Source organism: Empidonax traillii, unplaced genomic scaffold, assembly GCF_003031625.1.
Source record: "Empidonax traillii isolate 1590-97213 ecotype Southwest subspecies unplaced genomic scaffold, ASM303162v1 scaffold19:size3308961, whole genome shotgun sequence".
NCBI classification, from domain to species: domain Eukaryota; kingdom Metazoa; phylum Chordata; class Aves; order Passeriformes; family Tyrannidae; genus Empidonax; species Empidonax traillii.
The window spans coordinates 1,670,590-1,697,616 of NW_020955212.1; the positions used below are offsets into that span (position 1 = coordinate 1,670,590).

The following is a 27,027-nucleotide window of genomic DNA, read 5'->3' on the forward strand; positions in this document are numbered from 1 at the left end:
GGCCGGCCGATGGAGCGCCAGTCCCCCCGCCCCGGCCCCGCCCCCGGCCTCCCAACATCCGGGTTCCCGCCGGCGCGGCGCCGCCGCCCGCTCCGCGTCCCGGGGAGGCGGCGGGGCCGGGCAGGGAGGAGGAGGCAGCAGCGAAGATGGCGGCGGCGGTGGGGAGAGCCGGCTCCTTCGGCTCCTCTGCTTCTTCCGGGCTCGCCTCGGTTGCCGGCTTTCCTTCGGCTTCGTCCGCCGCCTCTGCGGCCACGACCAACAACAACAACGCGGAGCTGCGGGCGGGCGCCGATGAGGACGATGGGCAGAACCTCTGGTGAGCGCCCTCCCGCCCCGCCCCGCGGCCGCGGACCCGGGCGCGCTGGGCGCCGCCGCCCTCAGCGGCTCCGTGCCCTGCGGGCGGCGAGGGAAGGGGGGCTGGATAATCCCCCCCTCCCGCTGGCGCTCAGTCCCGCTCGGTCACTGAGCTGGGGGGGGGGCGGGGGGCACCTCCCCTTGGCAGTGGCAACTCCTGCCCTGCCCCCCGCGCCTTATCCCCCCCTCCCTGGGCGATGGCGAGGGTGGGGACCGGGAGGAAGCGGGAGCCCCCTCCTAAGCGGTGTCGTCTCTCCACGCCAGGTCCTGCATCCTCAGCGAGGTGTCCACGCGCTCCCGCTCTAAGCTGCCTTCGGGGAAGAACGTCCTCCTGCTGGGTGAGGAAAGCATCCTGATTCCTCTCCCATCCCCGGCGCACACAGGCTGAGAAAAGCATCCCGATCCCTCTCCTATCCGCGCCGCACACAGGCTCCTGAGCCCTCTCTGGAGCTTCCCTTGTTTAGCGCCCCAAGGGGAGGGGGGGTTTGGTGGGTGGCAAGGTGCTGTCTTAACCCTCTCCCTTCTTCCCTTGCATGACTTGGCTTCATTTTGGATATGCAATATCCAGAGATGCTTTAGATACGCCCCTCATCGTAGGTACCCCGCCATAATACCCTCGCTGTCCATCCCCCACCCTGGTTCCTTAGGTTTAGATGGCTCAGATGGGGAGCTTTTATTGTCTTTTTCCCCCACGAGTGCTGGTTTCGGGGGGCGTGCGGGCCCTGAAACCTCCCCCGCTCGAGCCAGCGGTGCCGCTTTGCCGGTCCTGGCGGTGTGTCATGCGGACACAAAAACTGCTTCCGTGGCCCCGATGGTGTCAGTGACGGTGCTGCCGTGGGCCGGAGGGCGGGGAGGCCGTATGGGCGTGCTGGCTGTGCCGGCTCTGCCCTGCCCACTCGCACCCGGCGTGGCCGCAGCGGCAGCATCGGCGAGCGGCGCGGCGGCATCGCCGGCTGCTGCCCGCTTATCTCCACCCAGTGCCTTAGTCCAACCTGGCCGGGGCGAGGAGTTACGGAAGGGGACTTTGATAAGGCGATAATGAGAGACCCAGCTGCCATTCACTGTTGAGAGAAAGAAGATAAATGATACGTCAAAATTAAAAATTTCGGGGACGGGGAGAGAAGAAATGGGTGCTCCCAGCATCATATTCATGTGTGTATGAATATATTGTTGCTGTTATTATTAGTGGGATGGTTTTTTGGGTTTTGTTGCTTTGTTGTTGGTTTTCTTTCCCGAAAGACTATTAAATAGTATTACCAGTAGACAACATAAGGAATCCAATTTAAAACCAGCTGATTCTTCCACTCCTTTGCCAACCTCCCTGTCCCCTGAAAGAACTCTGTGTTACTATTTGGAAACATGGTTAAAACTGAGTAAGATTTTCATGCAGACTCTATGCACACTATAATTCTGCATAGTCTTGTGGTTTATAGTCTTTTGAGGTTTTTCAAGTTAAGGGTTTTTTCCCCCTCCCTAATCCTAAAGCAATCACTGTGATCCTTTTCTTCCTGTTTTGATAAGCTGAGTGGTGACTTAAAACTGACTTAGAAGACTGTGCAGGGACCACAGGATGGTCTAGTGAAGCTTTTACAAGACTCACTCCCCTTTAATTTGTTACTTTTTATGTTATGTAATTAAGTAAGATACTGAGATTGGAAGTTCTAGTAGTAGTAAAGAAAGGAAAGATTTCATAATGATTCAAAGCTTTTCGTGTGATACTTTGAACCTAAAATGGATGATTGTCCTTGTTGAAGTTGAAAGATTCTTCTTCAAGCTGCGATTCTTGTCAAGAAGGTTACACTCTGTTTTTTCTCTCCTCGTAGTCAGGTAATCCTTAGTACTCAATAACTGGAGACTGCTTCCTTCAGAGCTAGAGAAGGCACCATAGGATGTTTCCAAAAGCTCATTTAATTTGTGATATTCAAAATGTCTTTTTTACCATTTATGTAGAGTTTCTAGAATGACTTAATGTAATACTTTCTTTTTTTCTATTTTCAACATGCATTTTTTTAAAGATATGCAGGTTTGTAGAAGAAATTCTGATTCCTTCTTAGAAATTGTGTTTCATGACTTGCAAGTCATGATGCTGTGTCTGAAGCACACTGGCAGAGAAAAAGGAGAGAACTTACATGTTCTGTATTGGACAGATTCAGTGTGTGAAGTTCTGTCTATTTGGGTTCTTGAGCTGTGTGTTTGCAATTTTTCTGTTATCTCACATTTCCTCTGTGTTCAAGCTTTGTTCCTTTTTGAAAGTTTTTTATGAACTTATTAATACAGATCACTTTTTGCCTGATTATTTTCTTGCCCAGATTATTTTCAGTTTCATTATGCTTTCAACAGTTTTAAGCAGAAGTTGTAAAGCTGACCAAAGTCTTGATGCTTTTCATGCATTTTGTGGCAGACAAATATTTGCTGTATAAGTAGTCATATTGGTCAAAACTTACCAGCTGAAACATGATACATAGTAACAAATTAGTGCTGATTTTCATTACAATCTGCATTTAAAAAGAATTCCCTAAGCTTTCAACATCCCGCTCCCCCACCCCGAAAAGCCAACCGGAAAAACCCACCACGTAGTGTTCTTTTGTTTGCTAGGACAGGTTTTCTAATTTGCCTACAGCATTTATATTTTTCAAACAGTGCATACATTTGTATGCCTAGTTGTTCTGGGAACCTGGCATGCTAATTCTGCTGTTTCAGTATTTGTTTTTAGCTATGTTAACATCTCATTTGTAAGAACCTGGAAAGCAGTTTGACATATCACAGCAATAACTAAAGGAAACTGGAATACTAAATGTTAATCTCTAGATATGGCACACAGTTTCACAAAGTGAAGGTTAACATATAATATTGATAATCCCTTGCTCAATATCAGCTAAATATTAATTAACTCACAGTTTTAGTCCTCAAAAATTGTTTCACTTGCAGACAGTTTTTCAATAACTTTTTCTGTGAAGACTTTACACTCTGATTGGCACCACATGTAGCATGAAAGCATTTTTCTCTTCTTGTATGAACAAATAATGAAAACACAAGCTTTCATAAACTTTATGTAAGTCACTTATGGTCTCATTCCTAGGCAGTTGTGTCATAGTGACCATAGCTACCTCATTTAGCAAACTATACCAGCAGAAAATATAAGATGTCCCTGCCTTGGTAAGGAGGCTGCTTTCATTGACATTTTTAGCTACTTTTTGCTAATAACTGAAAGAGAGTGTTTTTTGTTTGTTTTTTTTTTTTTCTCCTGGACTGTCTCTTCTGCTCCCTTGTGTAATAAAGGTAGTTGGTTGTAGGAGATGCTTTTCGTTGAGTGCGATGAGAAGGCTGATGCTTATAACTGGGAGCAATCTTGTTCATTCCCTTTCTAATATATTTTAACCAGCGAGTGGAGTAGAGGGAGTAGCTGACAAGTCACCATTGCAGATCATGGATGGAATCCATAGTGCTATAAAATGTGTGGAGACTTGGGTTCAGAGACCCAAACTAATCATTTATCCAATAAACTGCAGCATGCATTCGAGCAGTAATGTTCCAAGTCATTCCAGGATGCACCAGAAAACAGGCTCACAGCTGGCAAGTGAATGGAGTAGTTGTTTTCTGTCTGGCTTTGTATTTCATACATTCCTCTTTCTCTGGGGCACAGGATTCTAGCAATTTCAAACCATCCAGTGACACGTGTACACCTGACTCTGCATCTTGTATTGCACACTTATGCTTCTGCTGAATCGCTAGCATTTTGGTTTTCTTTATGCATTTTACTCCACTTGATGCTAAAGGCTTTGAGTTTAGTGGGCACTGAGTGTTCAGCTGTTTTGTGTCCACATTTTCTCTTTACCCCCAGACATCTGACTTCTCAGGACCAGGCCTATTTGGATCTTTGAGCTCGCTCTTTTAGCAGACCCTTGAAATATAGTGAACTTCTGAAGTTCCAATACAGCAAACTGTCATGAGAGTATGTAAAATATTCTTACGTAAATTTGTACTCAATGCTAAAAAAATTAGTTTTCCATTTTATTTTTTCCTATTCAAACACCTGAGATTTTCATTGTGATCAGTTTATCAGTATAACTGATGGGCTTGTTCATAACTGTCCATGTTGTTAATCTCAAACATTTCTTAATTCCATAGTGTTGAGAGAGCTTGTTTTCCTCCTCTTATTGCAACTTCTTCACCTTCTGCTGGCAATGAAAGCCTTCCAAATGTAGTCAAGTTTTGTTTCAGTCAGCAGTTATACTCCTAAAGTGTCAATTGTTTTGATGGGGCACTGACCTAGATAAAATTCTAGTTGCTTGTTTTGTAGCTAGATTTTTTTAGAATTAAGTAGTACTTCTTCATAATGTCCTTCCAGCTTTAATACCCTTCCAAAAAGTCAGAATTACACAAATGCTGTGTAGTAAAACTCACTTAAAACAGCATGGGAAATTCTGAAATCCTTGAATTGCATTTATTTTAGTTTGTCTCATCATTGCCAGAGATGCTGCTGGTTACTGGATCTGTCTCTGAAATAGCTTCAATGGTGAAGAACAGTGAAAGGAATTGTGCTTCTGTTTTTCCAGGCAGTTTAGTGGCAGCAGTACCAATAAAGGTCTCCCTTGGATAGTAAGATGGGATTATTCTATTTTAGCAGTGAACCTGGGTAAAATACACTAGATGACTTCCTGCTATGTTAAAGGAAAAGGCTTGTTTTAGAGGTGGATGCTGTTCATATTCACTATGGAATTCTCTGCAACATTTGGCTTTCTGACTGTGGATCTCTCCAAGCATAAGTAACACTGTTTCTGCTGTGCGTGTTTCCACAGTCAGGCCCTGGGTTCTTCTGGTGCAGGACTTGGCAAAAGGACGTGTTGGAGGAGCTGTCTACAATCTGCTCTATATCATGTTGAAATGCAGAAGTGCAATTAAGGTGCTCCTCAGGGAAGTTATATAATTTTTTGATGCCACAAAGATACCAGAAAAATCATATGTGAGGAGAAAGTGACCTGACAGTGCAAAACAAACTTGGAGGAGGAGAAACTTTTTATCCAATAAGTAAATGATAATTTAGTGGCAAGTTATGTGAAGGCTTGGTATGACTTATTTATTGTGAACTTCCATGTTGCTTTGAGGGATTGACAGAAGGATTTCATCATCTCATAGTTTATTTTGTTCTTTGGTTCTTTGAAAGCAAACTAAATTTGGCTTACCCTAATTATTTTGGTCTTGTTCTGCAAAAGACATTCTTCAATTAGTACAGAATGTATGAACAAGCCTCTTTCACTGATATGCAGCTGTAGAAAAAGCAGTTATTAGCTTGTGAGAAGTACTTTATCTTGAAAATAGCTGTAGTACCCACGTGCTTGGTTCTAGTAGGAAGAAGAGGGTTACGTCTCTACACCACTGTGCCAGGGTTCAGTCATTCCACGTGGTGTAGAGTAGTGATTCCTCTGGTATTCTGGGATGGCATCTTGGACCTGCTCAATAACTCATGTTTAGACTTGATGGTTTTGTTCTATCACATTTAAGCAAGGTGGATGTTTTTCTATTAATAAAAATATTCAATATTTTATGTTACAGGTATGAGATGTTCTAAATCGTTCTGCCCAGAAGGTGTCTTTTACACTGTAAAAAGTGTGAAGCTAATTCACAAAAATATGCTTAGGGGTGTGGGGTGTGCAGAAGGTGTTAATTAGGACCATTTCTAGTTTTGTTTGGCCTTGAACATGTTTTTTGGTTGTTGGTTTTTTTGTTTGTTTGTTTTTTTTTTTTTTTTTAGAGATGAGTTGTATAATTCTCATATAAAGCTGAATTTTAATTGATTGGTTTGAAAGGCAAACAAACCAACTCCCATTGAGGCACCGGTAGGATTATAGATTACAAAAAATTAAGTGCATCCAGGGTTTTTTCCAAGAGCTGTTGAAAAAAAAAATCAAAGCTCTAGATCGAAGAGGGACAGACCATCAATACTGGTGACACAAAAGAAATGTTCACTTTATACTCCTTTGCTGTAACATATTTTAATCTCAGTGGGAAAACAATTGAAATAAAAAGTCAAAACTTATGTCTGTCCTGGAGATAACACACTGATTGCTCTTTCATGTACAGACTTCTGTGAGAAGTAAGAAGTGTCTTGTTTTACAACAAGTGAAAATCTATTTTAATTTTCTAAAAGGAAAAAAGAAATGTGGAAATAGCAGAAGTAGTAATTATTCTGGATATTTTAATATGTGTACTCTAAAGTTTGAAGAAGTTCTGTATTAGAGCCTAAGTTCTCTCTAATGTGATAGTTTATGGCTGAACAGTTTGTGTAGCAGTACGTAGATAAGTGCCTGCTTGCCTGCACTGGCAAAAGGCAGTTCATTCACCTCATTGCCCATCCTTCCTGTCTGGGGGGACCATTCTGCTAAATTCTGTTTTGTAGCAGAACATTTAGTGAGACTTGATTTTCTGCTCAGTAAACATGCGTTTTGCCTGGAGTAGTGAGCAGGGAGGAGGCTGGAAAGGGTTCGTATTACTACAGTTTCCTATATGTTTGAGGGCAGCAACAAGGATGTTGTCAAACTGTTTTGTGGACAGAGTAGCACCTTGGACAGAGGAGCTTCTACAACCCCGAACTCTCAGTGATGTGTGGGCATAAAAATGCAACAGCTTTCATTTAGTTGAGTAGAAGACTTCCCATTTTGTTAACAAGATGGTTAAATACTGTGCATAAGTAGATTGGGTTGGCTTTGTTTCAGCTGCTTCCTATCCTGACTTTTCTGCAAAATTAAATCTGTTGATTCGCTTTTACTTGTGCTCAGCTTTGGTGCATAGCATTGCTTGGTAGAAGCATCACTTCTGTTTCCTCACTGTAATATTAGTGTGTGAGTCCAGTTTGATGTAATGGGACATTTTAGTTCTTTGGTATTTACTCTGCAGAAGGAAGACCTTTTGTGTTGTTTGCAAAATCTGCCTGATTTTTATCCCACCTTGAAATTCCTTATTGAAAATTGTGTCAGAAATGTTTTGCTCAGTAAGTTTGTGTACAGAAGTCAATAATTAATTCAATAATCCCACAGTTAGAAATCAAGAAGCTAGAGGATTTTCCATCTTAGAATCTTGAAAGGAAGTGGAGGATGATGGTAACTCTTTTTGAGGGTACATAAGGCTCTGTTTTATGTATTCCTTCAGTAGCACTTTAAAAAAAAAACCTTCTGCTTCATAATATTAGTATGCGTTGATGTTTAAGCCTAGGGAATATATTTTAGCTTTGTCTGAAACTAAGCAGCATTATTTTTTAGATATTTTAGAGATATCCAGAGACAACAAACAAAGATAAATATGCTTAAATGTGTTAAAGTTTGTAATATCAAATGCCATATAGTATATGTGTATGTATGTGTTCTTATTGGGCTTTTTTTCAAAGCATATATACTTTTATATATGTCCCTGGTAGGATTCAAAGCATTATTATGCTGCACATTATCCATCAAACCTTGAATGGCTAATAGACTTTAATTTCCTTACAAATATTTCCCCCTCCTTAGGGAGGGAACCTTCTGTGCACACTAAAGATATTATAGTAAAATGTTTGCGTTCTGAGAAGTCTTAAGAGTTAGCATTTCATGAACTTAGAATTCATTTGATAATTGGATTTTTGGTAACTACTTAGGAGTTTTAGATAAGCGCTGGTTTAGGATTGATTTGTATTTTAATATTCTTGATGAAGAGTAGCTACAAAGCAAAATCCTACTGCTTCTCTTTACTAGCATAACTTGGTATATTCAAAGTGTGGTGACTGTTCAAGTGTTTTATATTGAAGTCTCAGGTTGGAAAAAGTAACAACGATGCAAATACATTTGGAGTGTCCACAGTTTTAGAAGGTATATTCAACGTATTAAATGTAGAGAAAGTAGAGGCAGATGAAACCTCAAGTCTTAGCACGTTGGGATAGACTAGTGGGGGGGTTGGACTAGATGACTTTAGAGGTCCCTTCCAACCCAAACTATTCAATTATGATTCTCTTGGCCAAGACAGTTATCTTTTCCTCACTTTTTATGATCAATTGTTTGGGCAAAAAGGAGGAAGTCCTTATATCATTTACGATGGTTCTGGTTTTACTTTCTGACAGCTTTTTCAGTAATACTGAAAAGGTTTGGGCTCTAATTTGGCTTAAATATGTCAAGAGCTCTGGATCTCCTATGGAATTGAGCACATTTGGCTAGGCAGCTGTCTTGCACCCTTGCAAGTGGGTCATCCTGTTTGTAAACTTGTTAGTTTATGCACTGCTAACTTGTTTTGCACCACTTGTCAGTGTTGCTTCTAACCTTTTTCTCCACAGATCTTCTGGTTTCTCTTACATCCTCTGCAAACTGTACTATTCTCTTCCTTTACCTGAGTAAATAATGAAAGTAGTACCAATCCCTTCAAACTTCACTAGTGCATTATTCTGGCTTTCTAGTGAGAGACAAGCACTGCTCTCTGCATGCAGTGACTCGTACAAATACCGTTATGTGTGTCAGTGATCCACCTACCTGACCTTGGGGTTCTGAAATGGGTGGATATTTGTTAATGAGAAGGGAGCAGACAGTCCTCTTCATGGAACAGATTAAATTTAGGTAATTCTGTGATGGAAGACTGGAATGACTCTACTGTGTGTGCATACATGTCCAGAGGTACTAACTTTACATCGACTCATCTTACACTGTACTGATAAAATTTCTTCCAGTCTAGGGGAGGAAGTAATTTTAACAATATTGAACTCCAGTTTACTTTAGGCATTTGAAAGTACGAGGGTGGAGAGAAAATGACCTAACACAGAGCTGTGATAAGTAAGAGGCTTGGGGGATGTATATTTTGAGTTTCCCTATATTGTTTAGCGTGAGCACTTTCAAACAATAGTTGCATAGCTATTAGCATCTGTATAAGCATGTTTTAGACTGCTTAAGTGTGTCTTTTGTCAGGTGTAGAACTTTAAAAAAACACCTGCAGTTATGCAGACTTGTTGCAGCTGCTTTTGCCAAGAACTGGCAGATATGCTTTGCAGAAGGCATTAAACTTTCCCAGTGCAAGCAAGCTGAAATCTTTATTGCCATCTGTGTGAAACAAACCGGTATACAAGAACACTTAGCTGGGAGTCAGAACTTAGCTGTTCTGAGAAACTAAGAACACTGTTAAGTGCAACCCCTCATTAAAAGGAATAATTTTGGTTTGTCTTACCTGTTCAGCCTTCTGCTGGCGCAGATTAATTGAAGCTGCCTGTTCAAAAAGGTAAAATAGCACAATGAATCATACAGACGTTGTTGGCAGAAGTTAAAGTAGCTTCATAACACGTCAGAGTAGCAGCTAATAAACTCTTTCCAGTTGTTTTTAGATGACAATTTTAAGAAGCTTGGATAAGTACTTGGGTGAAAGCAGAGGAGGAATTGTAATTCATCTCTGCTGATGAAGGTTGAACTCTTCACTTCTTTGTCAGAATTTTCATTTTATTGAATCTTCTTACAAGAGGAAAAGCTTGATGTATGAACAGAAAATAGCGGTGCTTTTCAATAGTTATTTAAAACTATTTAATTATAGCTGTGATTGTATGTCATGATATATATAATATGGTTAAGAAACTCACAAATGAACCCTCAATTATGAAAAAGTTTAATTGATACAACCTAATTGTCCACCTAACTTGTCTAAGCTAGACTTTAAACTTCAGTTCTGGTCTTATTTCTCTCTTTTTTCTATTTTAAAAAATATATTTTATTTTAAATAGCTTTTTCATTCAATTGAGTAAAATCCCCTGGACTCCCTAAAGTCAGCTGTCTAAAGTTTTCTAGACTGTTAGTGAAATATGAAAATAAAACATACATCTAAATTGAAGACTTCATGTGGTAACCTTAGGAATGATATGTTAAGCAAATTCAAAATTGGTCTATCAAAGTATAATTCTTCTGCTCTTCCCAGTGTTTTTTTCTATAGTGTTTTTAATTTAGCCATAGTATTGTCTATAAGGTCATGGTCAGTTCCCCCTAAAGGGAAAAAACATCATTATGTTTAGCAGTGAAAATTACTGCCCTTGAACTTTCCTCTTTGTTATGTGGTTGAAAGCAAATGTTTATACTTGTTTATACTCTCCCTGTACAGGAGACACTTGGGAAAAAAATGTTGTGTTTGACATAAAACTCATAAGGTGCCTCTTAGGGACCTGGGAATAATCCTAATTTTGTAGCCTGTGAGTTTCAAGAATTTTCTAATGTCTAATTGTTACATACTCATCATACTGCAAATTAGAGTGGCAAACCCCTGCTTTGTGTCCAAATTCAACTTAATTATTCCTTCAAACTGGAAAAACTGCATGTGAAGTTTTCCAACTGTGGGACATATGACCAGAAATAAGGTTTTTTGAGAAGAGTCTCTGGTAGTAGTTGAGGTGTTTACATTGTGCATGTGCTCTAAGGTTCACTGGTTACCTGAGCTCCTTTTGGAGGGAAGAGAATAGGAGTGAATGGATCTGGATTTCAGGCTTGTTCCTCTATGCTACCCAAATACACACAGGTGTAGTGTAAGGCAGTGTGGCTTATTGTTTGTCATCTCTTCTTCAGGTTTCTTGAGACCTGTAACAGAGAAAATATTCAAAGACCCCAACCCATAAGAGCTAAGGAAACAGATTTGCCTTACTCAGCCTGGTGTTGTGTGCTGTTTGATATGAGGGAGTTCTAAATCATGTTCTTCTGACTGTAAGAGGAGCTTAGAAACTACTTTAGAAAAACTTTGCTACTGCTTTGGCTGTAGTTGAAAGACTGAAATTGGTTGAGGTGTTTAACCACTCCTTAACAGAGCCTTTTAAAGATGGGTGTAAGAGCCTATTTCAGACAGGATAGTTAGTGGCATAATTGCATTTATCAGTAACTAGAAATAAGATTTGAAGCTGAGACATGCACTTAGGACAGATGGGTGACTTGGGCAAAACCTGCTATATTTCAAAACTTCAGTGTTAGGATATGATTTCCTTATTGCCCCAGGTGGGTTTTAATATGTAACAGTGATTAAAGATTGAGTGCTGCCTTACTTCTGTCTCTGCAGGTGAAGATGGAGCAGGTAAAACTAGCTTAATAGGAAAAATCCAAGGAATAGAGGAATACAAAAAAGGAAGAGGAATGGAATACTTGTATTTAAATGTGCATGATGAAGACCGAGATGGTAAGTTTGTGATATATTCAAGTGATTAACACAGTGATAATATAGTGGGATGATTTTGTGTCTTTATCATTTGAAGGAGTCCAGGTTAGGCCAGAAGGGATTTGTATTGTGAGGAAGTTTGTCAGTGTAATTCCCTTAGTAGATACCATGAATGACCACTTAAGTGGCAGAGGAGGAGAAGAACTTGCCAAAAGAGAAGGCTGAAAAGAAAACACCAGAGAAGCAGACTTAACTGCAACATTCTGAATGGATGTACGTTCCTCAGGCCTAGAGGAAAAGATGCCCAGGCTCCTATCTTCCATTTCAATTACTATAGCAAGTAGTTACCATGAACTTGCAGAGAAACCTTTGTCTTGGTGGCATGGAGTCTGCAGGGTTACTGCCATGGATTGGTGGGTGAGAAAATGTGCACGATGCTAAGGGAGTTGTAAAAAACAAACAGCAAGAAAACCCAAAAGTTTGGGTGAAGGCATGGCTAGAAAGTAAAAACTATGTTTAAGATCCTGTTTAAGATCCAATTACCTGGAGTTACAGGGTGTGAATAAGGATATACTGGAAGCTTTAGGGAAAAATAGGAATTCTTGTCAATAGTATAAGAACAAATATGTGTAGAAGAAGAACCAGAAGAAGTTGGCCTCTTTTTTTTTTTGGAGAGGAGTGTGGATATGAAATCATCTACTTTTCTGACTTTCATGCCTGGCTACTGATATCAAAGGTGACTTGAAACCAGGTTTAAGAGTATTGGGAATTTGATCTAAATCAAACTTCTGTAACAAGTGATAAAAACTTACCTGAAGGCAAAATGTAATTCTGTTAAGCCCCTTAATTTTGAATCAACAGCTCCTCATTAACTGCAGAAGTGTTTGTGAATATTGGAATATGGTGATTTTGGGGGGGGGGTGTGAGGGGGGAAGAAGGCAGTGGGATGGTCTATTTGTATGGTGATTGCATTTTCACAAATTGGAAGAATAACTTCTAGTTCATCTCAGTCATTAAAAACTTGCAGTTATTCAGTTTTTTGAATGGCCGAGGTATGTTCTGTAGTTTGAGAGTTGTGTAGGCATATCACGTTGGAGTTTTGAAGGGGAGATGGCAGCCCTTGAGAGCTGAGCAGACCGAGGGCTGAAAAGGGATGAGTGAGTTTACCCAGTTCTGCTCTTCTAAGCTGCATCTTGAAGAAAACCTTTTCCCTCTCTAAAAAGGTGAAGAACTATTTTTGAAATGTTGAACTATCTCTCCCTTTCAGATGATGTATTTAAAATCTTCAGTTATCAGCCATTAAACTTCAAGGTCTGGAAGAGGAGGAGCTTGTCTCCACAAGCTGCAGTTTTCTGTGATGTTATGTATGTTCAATTGACTGATAAAAATATGTCATCTGCTTTCTTCCTTGTATTTTACATGTCTAAAGAAGATTTAATAGCCATTTTGTAGTGGTGTGTTTCAAGTAAATCTCATGAAATGTTTTTCCTTTTTTTCTGTAGACCAAACAAGGTGTAATGTATGGATTTTGGATGGTGACCTGTATCACAAAGGTCTTCTTAAATTTGCAATGGAGGCGACCTCTCTAAAGGACACTCTAATTATGTTGGTAGTAGACATGTCTAGACCTTGGACTGCACTGGATTCTTTACAAAAATGGGCAAGTGTTGTAAGAGAACATATTGACAAGTTAAAAATTCCTCCTGAAGAAATGAAAGAAATGGAACAAAAGTGTGAGTATTCTGCAAATACATAGGAATCCATTTAAATATGCTTAATGCTTTCTGCACCATTTAATCTCTCCACTGCAGTCTTTTTCATTCTTTGGAAACGTAACTTAAAATTAGGAGTTATCAAGCCAGTTGAGCTTCAGATAAGTCTCAAGTAGCTATATGAACAATACTAGTACTTCTTTCTAACAGAATAACAATTTAGGGGGGAAAAGCATTCAGAATGAACACAGCTGAAATGACAATCTTGCATTTGACATATTTTTGTAGATGAGATTCTCCAAGGAAAAAAATCCTTAGCTTTAATTTTTCAATTTTTCAATTTATTAATTTATTTAAGAGATAGGTCACTACATCCGCTTCATAATGGTTCCTGTAATTACTCAGAGACTCTGGAACTTGTTCTGTGCCTGCCAAAAGTGTTAATGTTGAGAGAGTTCATGACAACATGGCTATGCCTGGGCCCTTTCTACTTGAAGATTTTTATCATAGTTGTTACTGACATTAACACATCTGTATGTTTGTTTTGGCATGGATAGGATATAGCTCTGTCAGTGACTTTTTTTAGTTTTAAATGTGCAGAACACAAAAATATTTCAGAATTCCTTAAACTATCTGCCTGAACTTGCTAACGTTATGGCTCCGTGTTACACAAGTGTATTTCCCTTGGGGTAATAAAATATGAGTCCCATTCATCTCTTGGTGAATTACTACAAGGAAAAGCATTTGAGAAAGCTGTGTGTTAAGATCAAATAGGATGATTAAACTCTGTAAGTCTGAAGTCACTCTGTAACTGGTATGTTCTTAAGCATCTGAGTGCCAGATTGCTGAATAGCTGTTTTAGGAATGCAGGTTGTAGCTGTGCTGTGATAAACTCTAAGGCGATGGTTGTAGATACTTTGGAATGAGGAGGAAGGGGGAAGATTGGTTGTTTTGTTTATCCTTTTAACAGAGAAATTCTTTTAAGGGAAGTATCCTTGAGAATCATATCTTCCTCGAGAAGAATTTTTTTAGGAGGGAGCTGAGCTCATTTGGATGTGGGTTCTGTTTTGGTTTTTAGGAGTGAAGTGCGTGTATGTGTATTAAACATCCTAACACGCAGTTTGAGGATAGGATTTTGCTGGATGGAAGCAGTGAGGATGCAATATCTCTGCTACCAAAAATGTGTAGCTGGTAGTTTTGCTTCCTTACTGACTGAGTGAACAGAGTAGCAAAACTGTACAAAATCCAGAAACTGTGTAAGCCATGAGGCAAGTCAAGAAAAAAAATGCTACTCATTTAGTTTTTTCTGTTGTTTTGTTCTTTTATCATCTGGTCTCATTCTTACAGATACTGATAGTCTGCACATTGGTTATAACAGAAGCCCTGGACACAGTCCAGATGTGACTGGAAGCTGTTTTTGTTTTGATCCTCTTGTGATGTGGCTTCATGGGTTGCTAGGCAGGCAGGAGCTTGACACTGCCAAAAGGAGCAGGGAGGAGTCGTGCTTGCCTGACTTTTGGCTACATGGTCCTACTTTATTCTTGTGTCAGGCTCAGTGCTCCTGAGAGCTGGTTCAACTTGCTAACAAGGCTGAAATCTGCTGAGGGTTTGTGTGTGTAGTTTTCTGGAGATATGCTGCTGTGTTTGTCTTCCTGTTGTAGCAGCTTAGCTTCTCTCAGAGACAGATCCTGGGAGAACTAGAACTCATATGGAAAGATATTAGGGGATATGTGTGTGAAGGGTTGCAATAGCCCTCTCTCTCTTTACTGCATTAATCTGTGACTAATGAAATTGTGTCTCTAAAGACACAAGACCTAAGATTGTATTTCACAGTCTTTGAGGTGTGATACACTAAATCAATCCTCCTTTTTACTGTTTTCTGTACTTACATAAAGATTAGTATGTTATGATCATACAGTGGGAATTTTAGGAATTCACTGGAGGACTGGTATTACCACTGGGGTAGTGAGATTTTTATTTTATGCAATTTTCCCAGAACAGACAGGATACTGTGCAGAAAAGACGTTGAGTGACTGGCATATCTTGGTGAGGACTCTGGGTTTAAAACACATTCAGTTGATTTGGAAGGCTCTCAGACCAGGCTGAAGTAGCAGCAGTCCCTGAATAAGAGCCCAAGTTGACTGTTCAAGGAGAGATTATAATCAGTGCACGTGCTTTTTGTTATGATGAACTCAGCTGCATAAAAATTGAACAATCTTGACCTAATATACTTTTTTCTCTAGGGTGTTGAAGTAAGCCTTGCTCTGTTAATTCCACAAATGCTTTTCTAGGTATTAATTTGAAGGGCTTTAGTCAGTCTAGTGAAGGTAGCAGTGGGTTAGCATAAATCAGGACAAAAAAGTGAGAATTTACAAGGGTAGGTAAACTGCCCCTCTGTGCGTGATGCAGCTGAACTGCCTTGCTTCCTGACTTCTTTTGCTGAATGAGGATGGAATAGTAATCAGTGGTTTGGTTCGGTTTGGTAGAATCCTGTGTCTGCTGCGTGAAACAGGACGTGATGTGAAAGATACAGACATTTTATGCCTAAGATTGCATCCCTGACTGTAGGAATAGTAAGTGGCTGTGTAATGAGAGGCTTGGGTGTGTGCAGTGGAACATGACCAGACAGTTGCGACAAGAATTAGAAAATAGAAACTTACATTCTGACCTACCCTCCCTGCTAAATTTTAAAGTAACATCTGATCTATTTTAAAAAGTATACCAAATATTTAATATGCCAATAACTAATTATAAAGCTAGTTAATAAATAGTGTGTGTGTGTTCTGTTCTTTTTTGGTTATTACTACTGTAGATTCACTGTTTTAAGAGTGAAGAATGGACAAAGGGTTTGTAGATAAAACCTGGTATAGGTAGCAGCTAAGCAGTATGTGTTAGGCTTAATTCCGTTTATTCTGACAAACTGTTCCATTAATTTTGCCAAGAAGAATGGAAGGAAACTTATGTCTTTCAGGAAACAGGTGAAACTGTAGTCATTAATAGCACCTGCCTATTGGTTCTACAACGATAAAATAAGCATGATTTCATGTTGTCCTTATGGACAGTTTTATCAGATCATGTTCTTCTGGCTGCCAGTCCAGCAGATCTCAGATTTGCCAGTTCTCTCCTGTGCTGCACAGAGCAAACAACTAGTCAGCACTAGGTGCGTGCTCCATTTTTTCAACACAAAGATGCAGAGTTACTATGCAATCAACAGTGCTAGAGATGAATGGCAGTGGAAATCATTGTTGAAATAATGAAGTAGCTGATGTTTTAATATAACTTTTTTTACTTTCAGTGGTAAGAGACTTCCAGGAATATATAGAACCAGGCGAGGATTTTCCAGCTTCTCCACAGAGAAGAAATACTTCATTACAGGAAGACAAAGATGACAGTGTGATTTTACCCCTGGGTGCAGATACACTAACATGTAACTTAGGCATTCCAGTAGTAGTAGTTTGTACAAAGGTTTGTTTCACGTTTTAGGTTTTTTGCATATTTAATCAACTCTGTCAGTTGTGGAATTGGGGAGGGAAGCATGTGGTTAAGTTATTCTGAATAGCTTCTTGAAAAATTCTTTGTTTAATGTTGAAGATTGGTTGTTTTCTGCAACCTCTCATTGCATGTTATTTTGGAATTATCTTTTCCTTTAGTTCTACTAATTACCTTTTCCTAAAGTTCTACTATGCGGTTTTCAAGTAGATCAAAACCCTCAGATCTGGTTTTGCTCACAGAAGTGAGCTAGTCAATAAGCAACTAGAACTCCACTTGATTTCCACAGTCCTCCTTTGTCTGAACATAGTGTTTGATAAGTTTTTTTTAATATTTCCTTTTTTTTTTTTCTGAAGATGAACATATTTGAGAGTTACAGTTAGTAAAGTGCTGCTCTATTAACTTTCCTCAGTTCTTAGGGTGTTTGTGATCTGTTTCTATTTCTGTTAGATATGTAACCATATTCTTAATCTAAAGAAAACAATGGCATGGTTCTCCTGTGGCTGTTTCTGTTGATTTTTCTCCCCTGGCTCTTCAGTTCTCACTGGCAGTAAGCATCTGCAGCTTCTGCCAGCCCACAGTGAAGGCATAAACCTTCTGATGCATGTGCTGTTCCTTCACTGGAAGACTGACCCTCTCATTTGAGCAGCACCTTCTTTCTCACCAGCTCTGTTATTCTTCTCCCCACACCTTGTTTTCTCTTTCTGCTTCCACATTCCTTGCTTTTGCCTCCCTTTGCAAAGGACTAGTTAGTAACTGGATTAAAAACACTATCTTGTAGTACTACAATGTGTGAAAAAAACATTGGGTAAAAATGATAATGTCGTTTAGTGGGTAAGTTTTCAACAGAGACTTTGAGTTATTGCATTGGATTGGGGAGGGGGAGTGACTGAAAAATGCCAATCACTTTAACTCCCTAGTTAATTCTGACCACAGTTTATGTACATCAAGTTATATATTATTAAAAACGAGAACATTTAATTATGCTTCTAAAGTATCTCAGCAGGTTTTTGTTTTCCTCTGCACTACCCCTCCCCACTCCATCTCACTTTCCCCTTGTAAACTGGATGTGTAGCAGCACTGCTATTTCAGCAGGTGCCTGGAAGTGGTATATTAATTTTGTGTTTATTTTGACAGTGTGATGCCATCAGTGTTCTGGAAAAAGAGCATGACTACAGAGATGAACACTTTGACTTCATTCAGTCACATATCAGACGGTTTTGCTTACAGTGTATCCTTTAACACATCACAAATATGATTATGACTCAATTATATCTTCATATTAATTATGACAAGCTTAAAAGAGTGTCTTCATCTGTACCAAAGTAGGATGCAACTCCTTTACTGTAGCTGGCAGTCTGCTTCAGCTGCACCTACAGCCAGTGTTGAATTAAACCTTTCCGTTTTATTTTATTACAGAGCTGCAAGAGTCTCTAGCACGTCCCCTTACCATGAATTTCTTTACTTGCCTCCATTTCCATGTTTAGAAGTCAGTTCACAAAACAGCACATTTTAACTGACGAGCTCCCTAAAATAAAAAGATAATTCATTTAAGTATGATATTGCTCCAGATGTACATAAGGCTTGTTATTTTCCCAAATATGCAGTCTCCTCTGTGTTCTGTAATTTCACAGGATGAGGTTCTGAGGGAAGGAAAGAAGTGTGTGAATTGCTGTAGGCAAGGTGCACAGACAATGCACAGAATTACTTTTAAATTTCATATTTTTAAAGAAGTGTAGACACAGAAATAATAAAGAGAAATATTGTTTAGTGTTGTTTAGTCAGCTAGACAGGCTGAGATCTAGATTTTAGATGCCAGTAACACGCCTACATTGTGTCATCCTTTGTGCTGTGGTAAAGGCAAGTTCAAATGCTATTGGAGAGACAGCAGAGACAGATGGAAAATTTAGTCCAAGAACCAGAGACCTCAGTTTAAACGGCACTTCCTTCAACTGGCTTGCAAGACCTAATTTTTTAAAATGGGATTATGGGTAATTGTAATAACTCTAGTGGGTGGAGGAAAAATGCAAAATATTGATAGGGATTAGCCTCATGAGTCTATATGCCATGTACAACTTGAAATTCTGATCTAAACTTCACTGAATGGGAATCAGACCCCCATTATATAACTTCCTTGTAGAATCTGAATTGCAAGCATGTAGAAATAAATTAGGGGGGGTTGGTATTTTTATAATCTTAAAGTAAAAATTGCTCTTTTAATAATCTTGTGCATAAGATGTGTTAATTTGATACTGAGCCATGCCAGAATACTAAGCACTCTTTTGGTCTTTTAGTAACTTGTATACAAATACAACTCGTTTGCCTTCATTTCATTCAAAAGCAGACCACTGTATAATGTAAGAACTTGCTTCCCTAATTTAAAAAGTGAGAAAGTGGAAGATCTTTGGCATTTTTGAAGCTACTAATGTTAATGTTGCTGTGACTGTGTTGCAGGGTGGGATAATGACAAGATATAAGGACGTGGCATGAAAATTTTTGGTCACTAAAAGCAGAAGACTGTTTTAAAGGCATCACAGTGAAACCATTGTGGGCTTTGAAAGTGAGAAGAGCCTCTACTTAACTTGAAAATCAGTAGCTGAATTGGCCTGAATCAAATGCAGACAGAAAGAAATATTTAAATTACTTCAAGCTTATTTCAAAAATTAAGCATTGGAAGTGGGTTGACCAATTTGGCTTTGTATTTCTGCTCTAAATTCTATGAAGTAGATGACCCTTTTTCATAGTTTAAAGGTTACTTTATTATCTCTTACTAGCCACTAAACTAAGTTTTCTTTAACATGTTTATTCAGATGGGGCAGCACTTATTTACACTTCAGTAAAAGAAAACAAAAACATTGACTTAGTGTATAAATATATAGTCCAGAAGTTGTATGGATTTCCTTTCAATGTTCCAGCTGTTGTTGTGGAAAAGGATGCAGTATTTATGTAAGTTACTGGCATTATTACGTGTCCATGACTACAAAATGTATCTGTGCAATACTGTAAGGCAGCATTTAGAGCCTTTTTTGGTTTATGCTTTTTAAAGTTCCATTTAACATTCTCATGAGTTGGAGTTTGGTGAGTGCCAGTGGATCAAGATTTCATTGCCCCAGAGGGAAATGTTAAACCCAGAGATTTTCCTCTTCTCTGCTGAGGTGAACCAGTCTCTGCCTCCTTGTACTAATCAATGGCTCACTTGCACAGGAGAATGGGAGCTGTGACAGCTTTCCTGGCTTTCACTTCTGTGCTGTTCAGGAGTGTGTACCTGAATAGCCTGGAGTAACAATAGAATTTTAAGCCAAATAATCCTTTCTCTAGTCCTGCAGGTTGGGATAATGACAAGAAGATAGGAATATTGCACGAGAACTTTCAGACACTAAAAGCAGACGACAGTTTTGAAGATATCATAACAAAACCACCAGTCAGAAAGGTAAATTGAGATGTTTTGGCATTCAGCTTCTTTGCTGTTTATTTCCCTGTCAGTTTTTTTATTGTTTCTCTTTCACTGAGACTGTGCTTCCAGCTTATAGTAAGTATGGTAAACCCCATGGGCAGTTTTCTTGTTTTGTTCTTAAAGTTCTTTAGTTATCAAAAAAAAAAAAAAAATGTATTTTATAGCTTTTCTTGAGATTGCACCTTTTCTGCCGTTATTACATTGTTCAAGACTACAAATATATTGTTTTGCTTTTAATATGTATTTGGTATTGAAAAGCCTGAATTTTCCTGTTTGTCAGATTGAGTTAGTGTTTTTTAAGAACATTCCATTTTGCTCTGAGTTGCTCATAACTTTGTAATGCCTTCTGTTTCTATTGCAGTATTTAAAATCAGAAAGCTTGAGACAGTGTAAAATCAAAAATAAACATGTGAAAACAGGTTCTCCATATGTTCAGTATGTTTTCTCTCGTACTATTTAACAAAAGGCTATGACAGAACTACCTGTAAACATAAATGAGGTTCTTGAACAAAATGCCAGCAACAGTGGACCCCATGCATACAGAAGTTATTGAAGGCAAATATTTCTATGGCTTTTTCTCTAACATAACTAGGATTTTTGTGACTGATGGTATTTCCAAGTGGGAATTATGTTAGCTGAGAAAAATAATACTATGTCATTTCTGCAATCTTTAGGGAAAAAGTCAAGGTATATGTGTTAAAGAGGTGTCCAAGGAAAGTAAAACTGACAATATTTTCTTTTTCCTACTCGTAAACTTCAGGCCTGGATTGTAAACTTTTTATATTGATATTTGCCATGCTTGTTTGGGCAAACTTTTTGATGAGCTTGTTTGGGAGGAAGAGTGCTTGCAATTTGATGCACTGGACTGGGATCTGTGTCCAGGGAGATATCTGTGTGCAGTTAATATACCAATAGTCTAACACAATGCAGGTGAAGGGTCGTGTTGGCCTTAGTTACCTATAATGTTAAAGGGAGGCCTCAATAGATTAAAGGAGACATGAGAATGATGCAGAGTGTGAGCATCCATGAATTGTTTTTTACTCATCTTCAGAGCCCTGAATGTGCCCTGCAACAATTTACCTCATTCCTCTTTTACTGAACACTTTAATGAACTTTTTAATGGGTCTTTCTACGAATCCGTCTAGAGATTTATGCCTGCCAGGTCAAAGGAGTTAATGATACCTCTATTTCACTTCTAATTAACGTAGTTTAAATGGAATCATGAGGCAGCAGTCTTAAATATGGAAAATGTGATATGTAGTCATCATAGTATTTTATACATGTACTTCATTATGGAATGCTTTGGCCATATTAAGGAGGAGATATAAAAAGAAATACCTTTCTTTCAGTCAAAATTATGTTCATGTTTTTGTATTGCAGTTTGTTCATGAAAAAGAAATCGTAGCAGAAGATGACCAAGTGTTTCTTATGAAGCAGCAGGTAACTTTCTGTCTATGAAACAAGAAGCCAGCATTTCATTTAACAACACTCCCAATACAGATTTTGGGTTGTGTTCTTAGTCACTGTAATATCTAACACTTCATGTGTATGTTTGTTTTTTTGCAGTCACAGTTGGCGAAGCAACCACCTACTGCTGCAGGAAGGCCAGTGGTTAGTAATAAAAATTTTAAATATCATCACATGAAAATTACTCATATATTTAGAGGGTTGCTTTTAACTGCACTATCAAATATTCTTTGATCTAATTGTCTTAAACTACATAGTATTTAATGTCTCATCGTATAGTGCCCTAAAATTATGACACTTCACGACAACTTGTATTGACAGCAAGGGCTAAATGACGTGGCTTTCCTTTTCATACGTTAGAGTGCATCTAAGCAGTTAGTTTACTCTACTTTCTGTCCCAAGAGTGTGCCAAGGAGCAAACTATGCTGGCTGAATTGCCTTGGTGAGCTTCAAGTCCTAAATTTGGCACCATCATTCTAGGAATATTAAGACCGGCATAAAATTAAGGACAAATGAGAACTATCATCTACATTTAAAACACAAATAAAATAACTGAAAGGCAACACAAGTTGAAATGGGGAGCTTGTGATCTTACAAAGGTAGCTTTACCTCTTTAGATGAACTAGAAACATGACTTACTATCTTGAAGTAATGAATAATGCTCTTTCTCCTGGGCTGCATTTAGTCCTTTCTGCAGTGTTGGTGCTGCGTGTTGTCTTTTTTGTGAAATTTGATGTAGCTCCTCAGTGATCTAATTGGTGCAGTTTTCATTAGGGTACTGAGTAACAGATGGATTTTCAATTTTCTCATTGGGGTAAAATGAAAAGTTTCATCAGTGCTTTAGTTGCAGTAAAATTAGTAGTTTTAAGAATGTTACATGAACATGAAAAAACACACAATCAGCAAAATCTAATCCTGCATCGTTTCAGTTGTGTGAGATACTACATTTAAAAGAAAAGCTCAGGAGCTGTGAGAATAACAAAACACTTCATTTCATAAATGCTTACATTTTGCTTTTGGGTTGTTTTGTTTGTTTGTTTTTTAATAGGATGCCTCACCAAGAGTTCCTGGTGGATCTCCTAGGACACCAAATAGATCTGTAACATCAAACGTTGCCAGTGTTACACCTATCCCTACTGGGTCAAAGAAAATTGATCCCAATATGAAAGGTACCTTTTCTTAAGAGGGTACAAATACATCTGGGGAAGTAAAATAGCTGCTTTGCCTGCTTTCTTTAATATGCTTTTTTAGATTGATGAACACACTGAATCAGTATTTACTTAAAAAATCTGAGTTGGTTTTGTGTTGTGTTTTTTTTTCCTTTCTCTTTGTAGCTGGAGCTACATCTGAAGGAGTCCTGGCTAACTTCTTCAACAGTCTCCTGAGCAAGAAAACTGGTTCTCCTGGTGGCCCTGGTGGTGTTGGTGGCAGTCCAGGAGGAGGTGGCACTGGAGGTGCTGGCAGCAACTTAGCACCATCAGCAAAAAAGTCAGGTATGAATAATGACAAAAGATCTACTCAATCCAAGTTAAGTGGTGGATCATTCCTGTTAGTATAGTTCATCAGAAGTATGAAAATTCACTATTTAACTGAATGCTTTACATGTGTGTGTGTGTGTATACATACAAATGCTTTATATATATGCTTTTATATTTTATATGGCTTTTTGCTTCGGTTGTCACAGCAGTTTAGCGTTTCCTTTTTATGGCTCTCAGAAGAGCAAAGAAACCTTTTTTTGTCATGTAGCTTTTTAAGCATGAATTGTGTCTACAGGAGTTCTTAGTTTTTTCCTTTGTTCCCACCATCCCAGTAATATGCTATAAGCCACTTGTAATATTATTCAGGTAGATTAGGACTAAATCTCAAGTTGATTTTTTTAACAATACTGTCAGTGTTAAAATATCTTTAAATTTTCTTCTACTGTTCTAGCTCTGATGTGATGAATGCTTTGATTGAGTTTGGTGACAGCCTGTAAAATACGTACTTTATTTTAACATTACATGATGTGATTAACAATTAGTATTAATCTAGAAATGTTTAGTAGTGACTGTGCTAAAGCTAGATGCAGGACTACTCTGGTGCTTCTTGCTATTCCAATTTAAAATGTTTCTGTGTTACTTGAGAATATACATGCACAGGCACCTTCCCTCCCTGGTTCCCCAGAGGTTAGTAATGCAGCTCTTAGGGGAGAATGCTTGTGTTTCATTGATATTTGACATTAGTGTTTACTTTCATGCAGTAAAAGAGAAGAAAACATTTCCCACAAACACTTTGTGTAGATTGACCCTCTTTGGGTTTCTTTCCTACATGTATGCACTTCCCTTTTTTAAATGCAAAGCTCAGCTGGCAAAGCGAAGTTTGAGTACTTCCTAATCTGCTGTAGGCAAAGTCAGCAGTGCCAGTTTGAACAGTGTGTGGAGATTATTCAAACAAATGCAGCTGATGCAATATGAGGTGCAGAGAGCACCCACTGAAAAATGCTGTGGGGAGTGGCTGGGCAGCAGGTTTGGGTGATGTCAGGCAAACGGAGATAGGCACTCCAGAAAAGTGTTGTGTCCGGGGCCATGGCAGAAACTTCAAGAACAAAACTGAAACATTAAGGAGCAAAACTGTTCTCAGAAATTTCCTAATATGCAACAAAATTAGAGTTAGGGTGTAGCCAGTTGAATGTTGCAAAGGGCTATGCTTTTAAGCAATTACCATAAATACAACGCATACATTTGGCTTAGATGTGGCCTCCTCACCTTCCTCAGTATTTGCTGTCTTGTATTTAGTGGTATCTATGGCACTCTCTTCAAATCTGAAACTTGGCTGTTAAAAGAGCAGTTTGGGATTTGACAATTACTTTTCCCTCAGCAGTTGTGGGAAATTTCTCTGCTTAATAATTGGAATATTATCTGCTTTGATTCTGATACAGCATTAGCTTTTGTTAAATGATTTGAAGAGCAGCATAGTATATCTGGCTAAAATTACCTTTGTCGGTAATTCTGTTAATTTGCATCCTGAGAAAGGGTGCTGGGACACTGCTAAAAAAAACTACATCTGTATCAGAACATTCCCTTACAGCCCAAGATAAATATGGACACTTGTCATGGCATTAGACTCTAATATTCTGTTTTCCCATATTGTCTCCTCCATCCTTGTGATACAACATAGCAAGATAGAAACCTAGAGTGGGAAGTAAGAGTTAAAGGAGTGGGGGGAAAATTGTGTGTTTTAAGCTTGAATTAGATCTGAATGTGACTGCACAAATGTTTGTGCTGTTCCAAGTTAGGGAGGAGGCAAGTGGGTGAGGGGAGAAAAGGATTTGCCATCTGCAGGTCTGTGTGCACCTGTGAGCAGTGGTGTCATGTTTATGCTGACAAAGTATGCAGAACTGGCTTTACTGGGCTTGGTGGAACCCCTGATTTACATCCAGAATTATTTAAAATACCTATACGGAAAATTGCATAGAAGTAGTCACGACTGCTGACCTTAATAAACTTTTTTTGTATTTTATACTTTGACTCTTCTTATACTGACAATATATAATTATGGAAGTTTCTTTGAGGAAATTGGGAATATTAAAGGATGTGACTTTTACTGTTTCCTTTCTGTTTCTTTTGGGTTTTGGCCTTGTGCCTTTACTCTGCACCCAAAGCATGTGGTAACAATTTTTAGGATTTTTCTGATTTGAGAATTAAAGATACTATATGACTTCCATAAACATGACTTGAATATTACGCATTTCTTTTGTAGGTCAGAAGCCAGTTTTAACAGATGTTCAGGCAGAATTGGACAGAATTTCACGAAAACCTGAAATGGTCTCTCCTACATCATCTACATCTCCCACAGAAGGTGAAGCATCTTGAAGACACCAAATAAAACCAATTGTTCAGTTTTCTGGGATAATTCAAACTTGCCTCTGCCTCTTCCTTCAGTGACTGGAACTAAAGAACTGAAATCTCTTTCAGAACACAAACAATTGATGTCTGTCTTCCTTTCATATGTGTTGCCCAACTTTACAAAAGGGAGTTGTACAAATGGGAAACGGTTATCACGTTGTATAGGAGCACTGCTCACGGTGCAAGAATAGTAAATTAATTTTTTTCTGGGTTTTGTTGAAAAGTCAGTGTAATTCTGTACAATTGGAAGTATGTCCACTTAAGTGATAGGGGTTGCTTAGAGCAGGAAAACTGAGACACACCACAGGCACTTAATTTATATTGATTTCCCAATCTGTTAGCTAAGTTTAATGGTATCTTAAGTAGATTAACCTCTACATGAGAGATCTATTGCTAGTTTTTGAAAGAAAAAAAATTGCACAAGTCTGTAACAACAACAAACTCCAGTTATACTTGAACACTTAATTGGGAGTATGGTTAAAAAAAAAAAATCTGTTTGATCTCCACTGAGATTTACACTGCGTTCAAAAACCCATGCAAAAACTCCAGATATAAGACTAAATTGGTGGCCAGTTCTTTTGGATTTTTCCTCTTTGATTAATTTCAGACACTGAATAAAAGATGTATAAAGAAAAAGCAGAGGTTAAATGTACAGATTATCAGTATCCAGATTTGTCTATATATATATGGCTTGGCCTTAATGTCCCCCACTATGTTTCCCACACTACTTATGGTTTAAAAATTGGTCATCAAAACTGTAATCAGTTAATAAAGTATTCTCTGCATTCAAATTTAAATAACTTTCATTGAAGCCATGGTGTTCTTGTTTGTTTACAGTTAAATATAAGGATGTGGTGTAAAACATCTTAAAACATACGTTTATATTTTTATCTCTCAGTGAATATTATCACTGGCAGATATTTAAACTTCCTTAAAACATTGTTTCAGAAGGAAGGGGATAAGTCTGCACTGTTTGCTCCTAGAAGTAAAACTAACTTATCCTACTTGGGTGGTTTCTGCTGCAATGTGTTTTAAAACCTCACTAATTACACTAAGGATCCTGCTGATGACTTCAGTGTGTTGTCTAAGAAGTAGTAGACCAACCACTAGTTGAGACTTTAAGCTTTCAGTACACAAATGTTGTGTCACTATTTTACTCTATGAAATTTGTAGTCACTTTCTACTTACAGCCTCAGAATAGGAAGTGTAAAAGGTATATGCCGATCGATCCAGTGATTGCCAATACACTTCTTTAATGAGTTCAGGTTTTGGTTTTGGTTTTGTTTTTTTTTTTAAATCCACAAATGTGACATTAATTTCTCTGATTATTTAGGAGCCTCTTTATTTTGAACATAGTGGTACTCTTCTCCTCCGGTTCCTGCATTCTGTAGTGGTTCTAGCAAATTCACAGAATCACAGGATGGGTCAGGTTGGAAAGGGACCACAGTGGGTCATCGGGTCCAACCTCCCTGCTCAGACAGGGTCATCCTAGAACACATTGCACAGGATTGTATCCAGATGGTTTTTGAATATCTGGATATTC

General features: G+C 38.7%; 1 protein-coding gene across 1 annotated transcript; it reads left to right on the forward strand.

Moving 5' to 3' along the window:
• The first annotated feature begins 90 nt into the window (after positions 1–90).
• DYNC1LI1 (dynein cytoplasmic 1 light intermediate chain 1) lies at positions 91–26,284 on the forward strand. Its single transcript, XM_027897641.1, has 13 exons — positions 91–316; positions 619–692; positions 11,383–11,499; positions 12,981–13,211; positions 16,486–16,655; positions 17,817–17,910; positions 19,490–19,625; positions 19,998–20,109; positions 21,514–21,573; positions 21,700–21,744; positions 22,649–22,769; positions 22,935–23,093; positions 25,339–26,284. The coding sequence occupies exons 1-13, from the start codon at positions 147–149 to the stop codon at positions 25,449–25,451; spliced, it is 1,602 nt and encodes a 533-aa protein (XP_027753442.1). The 5' UTR covers positions 91–146; the 3' UTR covers positions 25,452–26,284.
• Positions 26,285–27,027: the final 743 nt, after the last annotated feature.

Bases quoted from the DNA above. Each gene is read 5' to 3' on its own strand.
- DYNC1LI1 (XM_027897641.1), top strand. From the start codon at position 147: ATGGCGGCGGCGGTGGGGAGAGCCGGCTCCTTCGGCTCCTCTGCTTCT. The intron at 317-618 runs GTGAGCGCCCTC...TCTCCACGCCAG, and splicing joins GACGATGGGCAGAACCTCTG to GTCCTGCATCCTCAGCGAGG. The intron at 17,911-19,489 runs GTATCCTTTAAC...ATGTTTATTCAG, and splicing joins CAGACGGTTTTGCTTACAGT to ATGGGGCAGCACTTATTTAC.